Source organism: Scyliorhinus torazame, chromosome 16 (genome assembly GCF_047496885.1).
Source record: "Scyliorhinus torazame isolate Kashiwa2021f chromosome 16, sScyTor2.1, whole genome shotgun sequence".
In the NCBI taxonomy this organism is placed as follows: domain Eukaryota; kingdom Metazoa; phylum Chordata; class Chondrichthyes; order Carcharhiniformes; family Scyliorhinidae; genus Scyliorhinus; species Scyliorhinus torazame.
In genome coordinates this window covers 151,402,110-151,417,081 of record NC_092722.1, presented here as the reverse complement: position 1 = coordinate 151,417,081, position 14,972 = coordinate 151,402,110, and the positions used below count along the sequence as shown (strand labels likewise).

The window sequence follows — 14,972 nt, the reverse complement described above, 5'->3', positions numbered from 1 at the left end:
AAATCATGAGCTGGGCATTAATCGCACTACCTCTGATTTCGAGGTGAGTGCATCATCACTAAACCAAGTGGTACGGCGGACGACACTACATACATGAAACACAAAGCTTTGTTCATTTCGGTTTAATTGGTAATGTGCTTGTTCCTACTCTCTTTGTTACACTGTTGCCTAACCAGCACTACCGCACACCACCATCCAAAACATTTCTGAACCCAGAGGGAAAATGACATCTCAAACATCAGCGATCAAGAGGGCTGCAGAAAATGGCTTCTCCCAAAATCTTTCTACCCTACCTTCAGGGTAGGAAAGATTAGTGCACCTATCTGGTCCATCTATGTTCAACACAGAAGTCTGGATGCAAGAAGGAGATGGGTGTCTCTGTCACTCAAGGATACAAATATGATAAACCCCAACATTTTCACCAACATTATTTAAATACACCCTTATCCTGTCACATGATAGCAAAACAGGGATTTTGTTGTTTTTTGTGGTTTTTGCCCAGGTGTAAATGGGCGATAGGCTGGGAAAGCATTGCACTAGTTCCTTACTAATCATCATTTTTCCAAGAAAGCAAATGCATTCACCCAATTACTATGAACATATTTAAGTTGTGCAACATTGTGAGAGTGCTAGAGTGCATCACAATTTCCACCATTAAGTTGTGTAGCATTGTGTGAGTGCTGTAGCACAGGGTTTTTTAAACTACAGGTTGCAACCCGTGGGTGGGTTGATGACGGTGTCGGGAGGGTTATGGAGCGATCACAGGAGAAGTGCCCAATGGCCACGACCTGCTATTAAGAATGTTGACCACGACTGGCTTTTCTGTTGAGAATGCTGGCTGTGACCGGTCTTTAAATGCGAACGATGCATCTTCCCGCCAGAAGCGGCATCAGTGAGCAGGTCACACACCCGGCATGTACACTGGCACCACATGCCCTGCACATTCATGCTTTTGGCGCAAAATCACAGAGGAGACATTCCTCCATTTTCTAGCTGCCAGCAAGCAAGTCAACAGAATGGTGAAGACCTGAAGATGGATCGTTTTGTTACAAAACAGAGAGGGCCAAAGACACAAACAGGCTAGGACCTCTCAACTGAATCTGCTGGAGAGAGCTGCTCAGGAGAGTCCACGTAGGACAAAACAGTGCTGGGCTGAGCTGTATACAGAGCTTCAGGGCATCTGGTGAATAGTCTATTAAGAAGAAACTGAAATCGGGAACAAAGCAGTATAAAGATGATTTCTTGAATTATAAAATTGTAAATCAGGGTGCAAAATATATGTGTGTTATATGCGGAGAAGTACTGGCAAATGAGAGTTGGATGCTAACTATTTCTTACCTTGCAGCCATCTTTTCAATTCTAAATGAACTGAACCTCAAATTGCAAGGGAAGGATAATGATTGCTTTCAGCAATGTGAAGAAATAGATGCTTTTCAAAAGTCATTGAAGGTTTGGCAAGTGCAAGTACAAAGCCAAAACTATTATATGTTCCCCACACTGCTGCGACACATCAGAGAAAACCGTGTTAGCAAGGGACTGTTAATAGACCGGCAAACCTTATGCAGCTGCATCTGACTGCGCTGATCAACAGTTTTTGTCGTTACTTTTCAGAGAAGTTTCAGATTTTGAAAGAGATGAGGTGGGTGAAACATCCTTTTGAGTTTGAGACCCCAGAGTCAATCATTAACTTACAGCTGACTCTAAATGAAGAGTCGGAACTTCTGCGCCTCACCTGTGACAACAAATTAAAAACATGCCACAAGTCAATGAGGCTGTCAGCATTTTGGAGTAACATCTCCCAGGAGTATCGAGTGTGGAGTAAAACTATCATTTTGTTGCTATTGCCCTTATTGGCAACCTACATGTGCGAGGTTGGATTTTACATCCTCACAAAGATGAAGACAGCACAAAGGAACTGGCTGAACTCTGCACCTGATATGTGCATTTCTCTCTCTTCCTGTGAACCTGATTGGAGCGAGATCGTGAGGACCAAGAAGGCTGACCTGTCGCATTAAAGGTAAGCGAAAATGTGGTGTTGCGAAGGACATCTGGCATGGATCACAAAGGTCAGCCGACGTGGGACATGAAGATCGGCCGACGTGGGCCCTGAAGGTCAGCTGGTTGGTAAAAGTGGGTCGCGGGAAAAAAAGTTTGAAAATCATTGCCACAATTTCACAATGTGCATCACAATTTCCACCATTAAGTTGTGCAGCATTGTGAGAGTGCTATAGTGCATCACAATTTCAGCCATTTTAATTGTGCCGCGTTGTGAGAGTGCTATAGTGCAGCACAATTCCCACCATAAAGTTGTGCAGCATTGTGAGAGTGCTATAGTGCAGCACAATTTCCACCATTAAGTTGTGCAGCATTGTGAGAGTGCTATAGTATATCACAATTTCCACAATTAAGTCGTACAGCATTGTGAGGGTGCTATACTATTTCACAATTTCCACAATCAAGGATTTCACAGACACTTATAGCCAAGTTCCACACACATGAGTAGGGCCTCAACCGGGACCCTGGATTCATGTCCAATTACATTCAACCTCCACCATTTGGCCTGGGCTTGCGAAATCTTACCAATTGTCCTGGCTTGAGACAATTCACACCTCTTTAACCTGGGATTACCCCTCTCTCTGGATCTGTAAAGACTAAATTACCTGCAAATGCTCACATTCAAAGCCTTGTCTTGCATCTTTGGCTATATACATGTTTCTGGAACCTACCTCTTTATTCACCTGAGGAAGGAGCAGTGCTCCGAAAGCTAGTGATTTGAAACAAACCTGTTGGACTTTAACCTGGTGTTGTGAGACTTCTTACTGTGCTCACCCCAGTCCAACGCCGGCATCTCCACGTCCTGTTTTTGACAGGCTAATAGTGAACTCCCCAGTAATTTGTGGCAATTACACAGCTCACAGGGGTTCTCTTCCATATTGCAGACTGATTGACCATTTACACACTAGTAACTTGTACACATTAAATCTATCGTTATTTTGCCCATAATTTCTGGGCCAATTCTATCACCAATGCTATGTCAATTAGGCTGACTCCAAAATAATTGCCTGGGTAAATGATGGAGAAGTTGTGTCAGAAAAACCTCAGAATAAAGTGAAAAATCTATCTCCAAGACCATGGTTATCTTGAAGGCTATCGTGATGAATATTTGCAGACAGTATAGGCTCTACATCCACTTCATACTTTCAATCCATCATAGGTATAAACATAACAAAAAGACTATATATTATGTTAACTGACAGTTCAGTTGGAGTTGTGACAGAAATGCTTCAGCTAATGTTCACTAACAACTTGACCTTTCCTCTGTATCCTGTGGCACCTAACTGAACTGGATTGGAGCTGCCAGTGAAGAGCTATTCAATCAGCCCTGCATCACTTTATGACCAGACAAGTTAGCACACAAACAAACATGCACAGAGTTTCGCCGACTGTCATCCAACTGATGGTTAAATTCCCATGTCTGGGAAGAACTGACTGGACTTAAATAAAAAAAATAATTTTGAAAAAATAAATAGCTCCGAAGCAGCTCAACAATAATATTACTGCAGTTGTTGCAAAGCCAAAACATCGTGAGACAACTTCCTCGAGGTGGCCACAGAGGGCTGACTGGAATTGGATGTCTATCGATTGAGCAACTTCATTTCTTAGCTACGCTGCAGCTTTTGTATTGATTAAACATAGAATTCACTTCACATTAACGCAAAATTGTAGTATAGCCATATTACACCTTGATTATTAATTTAGCATCAAGCTAATAAATTGGTGTTAAACTAATAATTCAGCAGAAGCCTGCAGTTTTAATGTTCTTTTAGGTAAAATAAATAATTTGACCCCTCTTCAAATCGATACAATTCTCTCATGGCTTTTAAGATTTATATGCAAACGGTAACAATTATTTTAATTATTATTACATAATTTATAAAGTGAAAGCTAAAAATTTGGCTCAATTCCAAGAATAAACTGAATCGATGCATTGTTACTTGCAAAGAGAAATGGCAACACACTGTAATGACCTGATTCAGGCTTTGAAACGTTTTAATTTGACTCCTTAAGGAAATATAGGAAATCTGTTGATGCTTAAATAACTGGCGTCAGAATCATGGCAGATTATCGTTTGACAATTAGTGGATTTGGAAACAAACGAGCAAAGCAAAAGAAAACTGAAAACACAAAGGTTATAAAATATTGTTTTAATAAACTTATTGGAAAAGCAGTATTTTGGAAGCATGCTCTTTAAATGTTGCATTATAAATGTAATGTATTTCTTTAGGAAGCCTATTCACCAGCAAGCTATGAAAACTACAGGAGGGGGGAAAAGGAAATATAACTTGCCTTGTGGTGCCAGATAAACAATTCCCAGAATATTGTGGAGTGGAACATGGCAATCTGCTGTACAATGACCCTATCAAAATAGACATCTTTTTAAACAGGCAGCTTTCCCTATTTCCCAGAAGAAGTCAAGCATCTCTTTTCTGGACCACATACAAATCGACTTACCAGTTCTACCGAGAAGGGACTCAAAAGGAGAAATTGGGAAATTCCTTAAGTGAGAGCACATACAAAGACAATGCTTTAACAGTAGTTTTTAAGTCAGTTTGAAAAAAATCAACACAACTTGCACAGAGTAACAGCAAGCATTAACCTCTTTGGTAAATCTGGGATTCTGAAAGATGTTTTTAGGTGACTGCTTGTACCATCAGGGAAAACACAACACCATCAATGGTATCGACTTTAGTGACTCAAAGGTCAAAGACAGTAACGGCTTCTGAAGCTAATCAAATAATGTTCCCTTACTCAAACTGTAGAAAACTGTCCTCTCCTCTCCTTGCAAGTGTATATTTGCATTTCCAACACAAAATCTCCTCCCTGGATAAAACTGCAATTAGTACCAGGTTATTTGCCATTTTGTGCTGTGGACATGTTCCCAGCAGAAACTGCACTGAAACTGGTCACATTCGTATCACTTAGGCTGTCCACAATCAACATGAAAGAAAAGACTTACGACTGCATTTGAACTTGGGTTTCAGAATTCATACAATCTCTGTTCTGAAAGAATCATGACCCCAACAGAAACGGGTACATTCTAGCTCAGACCATTCACTATTTGTCTGGTCACTACTCACCATAACAATCCCTCCTGATTGCTCTGCTGTGCACATACTCATTATTGGTGCCATTCCGATAGTTGTTCCCTGGAAGTACACCCCACTGCAAATAGATAACAAAGAGACTTCATCATATTCTGAAGTTCAACAAACTAACGTTTCTCATAATTTTAGTGATTTCTATTTGTTCAGTAATAGCAGCAGGACTAAGGCTGTGCCTGAAATTTGGGCCTTTTGGCGTTAATTAGCCAATCAATCGTTGGGAAAATAGCTTTAGTTTCATAATATTGGTTATTATACCACTCAATTCTTCCCCTTTTCTCTTGTCCTGAAGATGATAACTTGGAGCATTAGTCATCGGCTCAGTAATACCTTCCTCAAGTGGCCATTATGAATAAGGACAGACAGTTATTCAGTTGAAACGAGAAACAATACTGAATAAAGTACTGCACCATAAGCCATGATTGCAGGCGGTAAATCTCATCACCAATCAACCACTTTCAAAACTGGTTTAGACTCATCAATGCTGGTGGAGGGAATACAACAGATTCTTCGGTAAACAGGCATTAAGGGACATGTTGGGCATGATATGCCATCTTAAAGTTTAGTGAATAATAACCTTTCCTGTTAATTACATTGTTGGGGTTGTTAATATACTTACTTCAGCTCAATGCTTATTATTTTTAACTCATTGGTCGATATGTAAACATATTACGATTCTAATATATTATTTGGAATTCTATCATATTCCAACTTCTTACAATGTGGAAGGAAAATTTAACAAACCAAGCAAATTGCCTAAAGTACAACTCCCAAAACTTTTCATCCTACACTTTCAAATATCTGAAATTTCTAATGTCTAAAATAAGGCTTTGTTACAAATCAAAAGTTAAATGTGCACATATTTCTCAAATGTGGATATGAAAGTGTCGTGCATGATGTTATTGGACTTGTAACCCAGAGGACCAGGCTAATAATCCAAGGCCAGGGTTTTATGGCCCTGCTGTGGTGTGTTTTCCACTGGTGGATGCAGTGGACCATTTATTCCGTTTACTTTGGTGGGACCGTAATATCCCACTGGCTGCAGGGCCGTAACATCCTGGCCTAGGGAACTTTATACCACCACGGTAGCGTAGAATCAACAGTTCTTTATTCATTCATGGGATGTGGGCACCACTGGCTGTGCCAGCATTTGTTGCCCACCCCTGAGGGCATTTAAGAGTCAACCACATTGCTGTGGATCTGGAGTCACATGTAGGCCCGGCCGGATAAGGACGACAGATGTCCTTCCCTAAATGACATGAGTGGACCAGATGGGTTTACTCCACAATCGACAATGGTTTCATGGTCATCATTAGACATTTTTAAAATTCCAGATTGTTTTTATTGAATTTAAATTCCATCATCTGTCCGGGTGGGATTTGAACCCATGTCTCCAGAGTATTACCCTTGGTCTCTGGATTACTAGTCTAGTGACAATACAACTTCGCCACTGCCTCCCCAGAGCAGAAGAAGGCCATTCAGCCCATCGAGATTTGACCCAACCCTCTTAAAGAGCAGACTCCCACTCTATCCCTGCAACCCCATAGCCTCACTTAACCCACTAATGCCTGGACACTAAGGGGCAATTTTAGCATGGCCAATCCACCTAACGGGCACATCTTTGGACTGTGTGAGGAAACTGGAGCACCCAAAGGAAACCCACGCAGACACGGGGCAAATGTGAAAACTCCACACAGTCACCCAAGGCCGAAATTGACCCCGGATCCCTGGTGGCGTGAGGCAGCAGTGTTAACCACTGTGCCGCCAGATAGTTTGAGAATTCAATCAGAAAAATCTGGAAATTTTAAAAAAAAGCTGGTATCAGTAAAAGTGACTGTGAGATTAAATAAGAATCCAACGGGTTCACTCATGCCCTTTAGAGAAGGAAACCTCCCACCCTCACATCAGGACTGGCCTGCATGTGAATCTATCCGATGTCAATGAAGTTCACTCTTAACTGAACTCTGGGGAGTATTCCCCGCTCTCATTGAAAGACAGCCCTATATGTGAGTCCGACATTCTGAGAAGGAATACACAAACATAATTAAAGTAGTTTAAATATGAGTGAATGATGAACATCAGTTATGTGAAAAAACTAGAGAAAGTAATATTGTTCTCCTTACGTCAAGGGTTATGGGCAGATTGAACCGAGGTTTTGAAATATATGAGGGATTTTGAGAGAATAAATATGAATGAACTCTTTCCACTGACCTTCCCCAGGAAGGTCGGTAACCAAAGGTTGCAGATTTAAGATAATTAGCAAAAGAAGCAGAGAAGAGATCATGAGATTTTTTTTTTTACACCATGAGTTGGGAATGATTTGGATAGTGCTGCCTGAGAGCGTAATTGAAACAGCTTCAATAGGAAGTTTCAAAATGGAACTGGATGTAGACTTGAAAAGGAAGCATTTGCAAGGCTATGGGGAAAGAGTAGAGGAGTGGAACCATTAGCTTGTTCAAAGAGATGACAAAGGCACAATACTGACCTTCTTAGATGCTGTATGATTCTATAATTAATGTTATATGAATGCCTCTGCATCTCTCAATAGTCTGATACTGAAGTTAATATTTTGACGCTTTATTGCTTCAGGATGGGGAAAGATTATTCAGCTTATTTAAATCACCTGAAAACAAGCTGCAGTGTAACATTTTAAGGCAACTTCAATAAATTATCAACTGAATTTTTTTTTTAGCTCAAAGAGCTAGCTAGTCAGTCAGCTCTGCTTGTTAGAGAAAATGAAACTGGAGTTCAGTTTTTGCACTCAGTGTAATTTTAAAATTGGCAATATGCTGGCTTAGAAAACCCAGTAGATTGAGGGAGTGATTCCTTCTTTACTCTAACGTAAATTGCTTCTGCTTTCACCAAAACAAAGAACCAAGAAAATGAATTTTGGAAATTTTACAGGTCAGCGTGAAATCTTTGATAAACATTCTATTAACTGCTAATTCTAATTAATAAGAGGACATAATCTGGGCTGAAACTCCAGTGCAATTGGAGGAATTGGTGGAATGCTTCACTCTTTCAGGCCAATCTACCAAATTAAGATTTTGCCATCGTCTTCAGATGGATGTCAATGATCCCACGGTGCCACTTGAAGATGAGCATGTGTGCTTTGATACAATACACATCCATGGTTTTTTTGGTTATATTTACTGGGTGAAGTTTTTCAATCAATGCACTTTCTTTCCTCTCAGCCACATTTTAGACTGGCTTCCAGGGACGGAGCAGGAAAGAGCTTCTTTGAAAGGGAGACTGATGATTCTGACACGGCTGAACACAGATCAATCCAAATGTTATTTGATTTTCCTCCTATTAACAGTAAGTTAAACTTCTAAAATTTAATGTTGACATTCCCTTTTGTTTCAGGGTGACACACTCGGAGTTTGTATGGCTGGATGGGAGACAGCTTTTGGATTGAATGTGCACAAAATTAAATTTGCTGGCTGCACTCCTCAAAACTCTAATAAGAAACAGCAATGTTCCATACTCCCAGTAAAGGGTGCTGGCTTTCAATTGTGAGAATTGCTCATTGGTATATTTCACATCCAGTACTTTTTCCATGTGAAGCCAGATCTAATGATATAGAGCCTAAGATATAACTGTCACTCACGAGGCAGTGGGCCATAGAAGAATTATAAGCAGTGATACCTTGAGAGCCCCATCTGTGTAACCGATTGTTGCGGAGATTTTACTTACTGCCAGAAATGGTTCTGACCAGTTCGCCATCAGCTTTCTGTCTGGTAGAGGAGGCCACTGTTGTCAACATTAAATTAAGACCCACAATGTGCTCAGGGAACCTTTGTGGGCCACAGGGTGCCTGACTAGGAGGGTCCCCCGCCCCCATCCTGAGCCAGCAGTGAGGCGAGCGGCAGTGTTATGAGGCCCTGAAGTGGCTATCAATTGACTACTTAAGTACTGCAATTGGCCTTGGGTGGGTAGGTTATCCTTGACTTGACCCACCCTGGCTGAATTGGCAGAGAATCAGGAAGGCGATGGGCTCTTCACCCATTCTTTTCCACCCAGTTATACTCCACCCCTCCACCAACCCCCCAATCACCCCTCTGGCCATTCCTGGAGGGGAAATTGAATTCGATCTGTGGTCTTGGGTATTTTATCCTTGTGACAAACTGTCTCTTAAAAACTGGAATCGTAATCTTTATTTCATTGTTTGACATAGAGAACAGAAAAAGATAAATATATTTTTGCAGGATTTCAACCATAAAGATAAATTTATTCAGGCTTTCTAAAAACGTCCTAATTTAAAGTATAATAAATGAACTGAATTTTAAGCTTGTTACTATCCCTTCCAATATCATAGAATTGATACTTAATTATATGGATATAGAATGACCGTATATCAAGAAAATGGCAAGTATTAATGTGCAGGGATGTGCAGGCTAGGTTATAGGGTTAGGGGATAGGGGAGGTGGGTGAGGAGTGGGCCTAGGTAGAGTGCTCTTTTGGAGGGTCGGTGCAGACTCGATGGGCCAAATGGCATCCTCTGCACTGCAGGGATTCTATGATAATTCTACGATTTAAGCCCTAAAATTGAAAAATACAGGGCAGCACGGTGGCACAGTGGTTAGCATTGCTACCTACGGCGCTGAGGACCTGGGTTCGAATCCCGGCCTTGGGTCACTGTCCGTGTGGAGTTTGCACATTCTCCCTGTGTTTGCGTGGATTTCACCCCCACAACCCAAAAATGTGCATTCTCGGTGGATTGGCCACGCTAAATTGCCCCTTAATTGGAAAAAGAAAATTGGGAACTCTAAATTGAAAAAAAAATTGAAAAATACCTTATATAAATTGAGGCAGAGAGTTGACACATGGATAAATTACTCAGTTGATGCCATCAGATTCAAATCAGAGCCTCACTTGATGTTTCAATAAACTGAGCCATAAAGTTTAGGATTGATTCCTCACTTGTGTTGAATTAGCTGATCTCAGCAGGACTGCCTGGAGGTGCTACAATTGGCCTGGGCATCTTGATTAGAATGGGAAACTTCAGCCAACATTCCAGTCTTAATCAATATCTAGTGATTCTTGGCGTAAAAGCAATTGTTGAGGACAAGTTTGCATTTGACCTGATGGTTAAACTGCCTGTCGACAATCTCGGTTAAATCTCACATCCTTGATGTCTGTGGATTCGAACTCCAGCAAGGAATCAAAGCACATTAGCAATAAAATTGAAAAGTAGCAGTATTTAATTCTATAGTCTAGAATGAAGTACTAGTGATATTAGCAGACAATGTTCATGTGAAATTCCTGTCTGCTACTGTAACAGAGGAATTGGGCTGAAACTAATTTAATGTCCATTTTCTGCTCTTATTTTGATTCTAACAACATTCATTCTAAAAGGCTCCTGTTGTTAATTATCATCAGAATTATCTCACATTTTCCAATGAGCAGGAAATGGTTTGAACACGAATAGCGAGGATTCCAATTAAACCCACTTATTCTTCCCTTCTGAGAACTTAATTTATGAGTTGCTGTTTGTTTCAGATTGCTGTTTCTTGCTGACACCTCTCTTCCCTGTCGTGATTTGGCACACAGAGCTATAAGAGATTTTATGTAAATATCTTTCATGAGAACTGTTCATGTGGTCGAACTCCATTAATCAACCTCTTGAGTTCAGACTCAGCTCAGATATTTTAGAAGTTGAAGAATGTTACCAGTAGTGGCGATATGTAAACTGATGAGATGCTACTAGGGATAATCTGTTCTCCATAATTAGCAGTTTCATTGCAAACTGGGATTGTAATTAAAGTCACCGTTCCTCTAAATTTAACAATGCAGCTGATATGCCTTGAAACCAGTTGCAAAGTGGATTTTGATATCTTGTGCAAGTTGAACTTAACACTGTGCATGTATAGAGCATCTTTTAAATATTTTTTTCTTGGAATATGGGTGTTACCAAAGCAGTATTTATTCCCCATCCTTCGTTATCAAGTGTCAGTGAAATGACCTAACCCTAACACTAACCCTGATTTTAACCCAGCCAACCCAGAGTGCAGATAAGAAGGCATTAAGAGCAGGCCCAGGAACTTCCAGTTTCCATTCCTGAACCATTCCTAATGCAAAGCCGTGTTAACTGAATGATTTCTGGCTTTGCAACATCTGTCTGCCTCAGACAAAGTGGGGCCTAATTTCAGAGACAAAAAGTCACAGTCCAATTAAGCTATTAGAATGCACAAGCAAGGTGTATGGTGGATTTTACCTCTGTAAATCAGCTTCAGCTTTCTCTTCTACTCCTGTGTTTCAGTTAACCTGTGTTAACTTCCACTTCCTCATCATACAGCGATCCATAACAAAGCGTGTGTGTGTGTGTGCAGAGGGGAGATTTTCCATGTCATTTTACGGTAAGAGTAGAAATTTTAGGGATTTGAATGGATACCTATTCTTAAGAACGTCAGGAGGCTTGCTGAAACGCAAATGCCTGAAGTGACATTTTATTATATAATGAGATGCAGTGTTGATGTGGTGGACTGGATGCAGCAGACTGTTCTATAGTGCATATCACTCTCATTCTGGTTAATATATGTAGCTCGAATCTCAGCGAGATCTTAATATAGATTAAGAGATTGTCGGAACTTTTTGGACGTTTCAATGGAGTGAACTTCAAAATTGATTGATCTTTGTTACAAAAGGGCATGAAGGATTATACAACCAAAGCGGGTAGATGGAGATAAGAGATAGACCAATCGTGATCTATTTGAATGGTCAGTCGGGTTCGAGAGACTAAATGGCCTCCTCCTGTTCCTTCTTACTTGCACTATTGGCTGGAATACAAAGATATCAACTTCAAAACGTCAAGGAGAAAGATGGGACTGAACTATTTATTAAGAATGTGGCACTAATTCACTCTTGTTCAATTCAGCGATTGCAGAATGATACTTGACTGTACAAAATTGTACAGTCTACAAAATTATGAGGGGCATAGACTAGAGTGGATAGTCAGAGACTCTTTCCCAGGGTAGAGGGGTCAATTACTAGGGGGCATAGGTTTAAGATGCGAGGGGCAAGGTTTAGAGGAGATGTACGAGGTAAGTTTTTTACACAGAGGATAGTGGGTGCCTGGAACTTGCTGCCGGAGGAGGTGGTGGAAGCAGGGACGATAGTGACGTTTAAGGGGCATCTTGACAAATACATGAATAGGATGGGAATAGAGGGATACAGACCCCAGAAGTGCAGAAGATTTTAGTTTAGACTGGCAGCATGGTCGGCACGGGCTTGGAAGGCGAAGGGCCTGTTCCTGTGCTGTACTTTTCTTTGTTCTTTGTACCTACCTCACTAGCTGAGCATTGTCATGTGGTTTACGGGACAATAGTTTCATTTTCCTCCAGTCGAGAAATTCATTGAGTGTATTGAATGGATCTCCAGTTATTGAACACTTATCCATGTCAGTCCAAACTTCCACTCCAACAAGGGCAACTCTAATGTTCAAGGGTCTGTAAAACTGTAACAAAATAATTATTATACCCAAAGCAACATTGGCGCTATATATCAGCCATGTGTCGTTCAGTATTATTAGTTAATGCCAGTTACATCCATTATGGGGTACTGAACATAAAAATGTAATAAATAGGTAATAACTTATCACAAAATGTAAACTAAAGTTGGAGTAGCAATAACAACTAAACTGTGAACGTTCACTGTCATCACTCCCCTGGAACTTCAACTTCTGGAGTTCACACATGCACAGATTTTTTTAAATTTAGAGTATCCAATTTTTTTTTCCAATTAAGGGCAATTTAACGTGGCCAATCCACCTATCTTGCACATCTTTGATTTGTGGGGACGAAACCCACGCAGACACGTGGAGAATGTGCAAATTCCTCACGGACAGTGACCCAGAGCCGGGATCGAACCGAGGACCTCGGCGTTCTGAGGTGGCAGTGCTAACCACTGTGCCACCGTGCTGCCCCCAATATACAGTTGAATGCATTATTCAGAAGTTATTGCTGATGATTATATGCTCCTCCATCAGGTGCACTGTTGATGCCCCCACAGACTCCAATGAATTAGAAATCACTAAACTCACAAGAGCTTCCACTTTTACTCTGTACAAACCCTTGAATAAGTTTCAGCTTGTTGAATGAGATGTATCTGGGCTTTTAACAGCGCATTGTTCATAATTTCGGCTGAAAACCTCTCTGACCCAGAAAAGTATCATATTTGGGGTATGCCACATTTTGCCACTATTATAAAGAAAATCCTAATATATTAAAAAAATGATATGTTATTTAGCGTGTATGATTTTCAGCTTCTACATTAATTCCATGTTTATGTCCCAATCTTTATTTCACTCTCTGTAAAATAAAAGTAAAGGTTGATAAGTGCCATTAACTTCCTGGTTTGCTGTTTGTGAGAATTGTTCAATGTAATTGCTTGATCTTAACACTGTAACTGGGTGCCTGAAGATCCCCTTGACATGGCACCAAATTCAAATTCATGTCTGGATGGAGGGAATCCATGCCACAGAGATCACTAGGTCTTTGTGGAAAGCTTACTTCAAAGTCAGAGCCAAATACATCTACATTGTCCCTGACCACAAAATCCAAGCCAATATTTTCAGTTCCATTAAAACAACTTAATTTTCTGGCCTTTTTTATTCTTCACCATTGTCCATGATTCCATCAAAACCAAGCTAATCTATTAAAATTACCGTTCGTTATATCATAGAATCATAGAATTTATGGTGCAGAAGGAGGCCATTCGGCCCATCGAGTCTGCACCGGCTCTTGGAAAGAGCACCGTAGCCAAGCCCACACCTCCACCCTATCCCCATAACCCAGTAACCCCACCCAATACTAAGGGAAATTTTGGACACTAAGGGCAATTTAGCATGGCCAATCCACCTAACCTGTAGACCTTTGGACTGTGGGAAGAAACCGGAGCACCCGGAAGAAACTCACGCACACACGGGGAGAACGTGCAGACTCTACACAGACAGTGACCCAAGCTGGGAATTGAACCTGGGACCCTGGAGCTGTGAAGAAATTGTGCTCACCACAATGCTACCGTGCTGCCCACAATATCTTCCATGAGCACCTTCCGATGACACTTGAAGACCAGGATTAATGCATCTATGAAAGAACTGAGAAAGGCAGTAATCCTTTCTAGACCTTCTCCATATACAGAGTTGATGGAAGCCTTTTCACTAATATCAGCACATTGGAGCTTCCCTCACCCATCATTGTGGAAATAAAATACAGAAGAGATAAGTGGCGTAGAACTAAATAAGTGTGTGATTGAAAAATAACAGTAAAGATGGTTTTTAAGTTTGTGGCTGATATATCTCCTCTACAGCTGTAATAATCACCATTCACCGACCATTGCATATTGGTTAATGATGGCGATGCAACACTTCGTATCTAGTAAGAGTTCTTAAATTGAACAGCAGCAATAATAGTAATGACTGGGAAGATTTTGCTATTTAAAATTATCTTTCTCTTGTGGTGGCAAGTTTTCTTACAGGTGCTGATGACAGGACCATCACAAATGCTGTTACAGTCAATGACTCATGGACTAATGTCAACACATATCCTTTGCTGCTAATTGAGCCTGTATTTACTCTCTGATCTCTCATGCTCTTTTGCTCTCTCAGTATCTTAATGTCAGGGGTACTCACTAATGTAATCCTCTTTAATCACTTAACCCTGATCAATGTTGTTATCTCTCCAGTCAAGAGTGACTGTGAACTTGATGCCTCAAGCCTTCCTCCAATGTCTTCATGTGCCCCAGGCATGTCCCTCCCCTCTTTGTTACTTCAAGAAAGGCTGGTGGTGGCTGATCCTTCTAAAATAGCAG

The 14,972-nt window shown here is 40.8% G+C and overlaps 1 protein-coding gene across 3 annotated transcripts in view; it reads right to left on the bottom strand.

Moving 5' to 3' along the window:
- The window catches only part of LOC140393136 (disintegrin and metalloproteinase domain-containing protein 12-like), a 597,415-nt gene that overhangs the window by 144,587 nt on the left and 437,856 nt on the right, over window positions 1-14,972 (bottom strand). For all 3 annotated transcript variants that reach the window (XM_072479211.1, XM_072479210.1, XM_072479212.1), the window contains 2 exons: window positions 12,449-12,618; window positions 5,139-5,223 (listed from right to left, as the gene is read on the bottom strand). In XM_072479211.1, coding sequence (XP_072335312.1) covers window positions 5,139-5,223; window positions 12,449-12,618 — 255 coding nt within the window. The remainder of the gene's footprint in view (window positions 1-5,138; window positions 5,224-12,448; window positions 12,619-14,972) is intronic.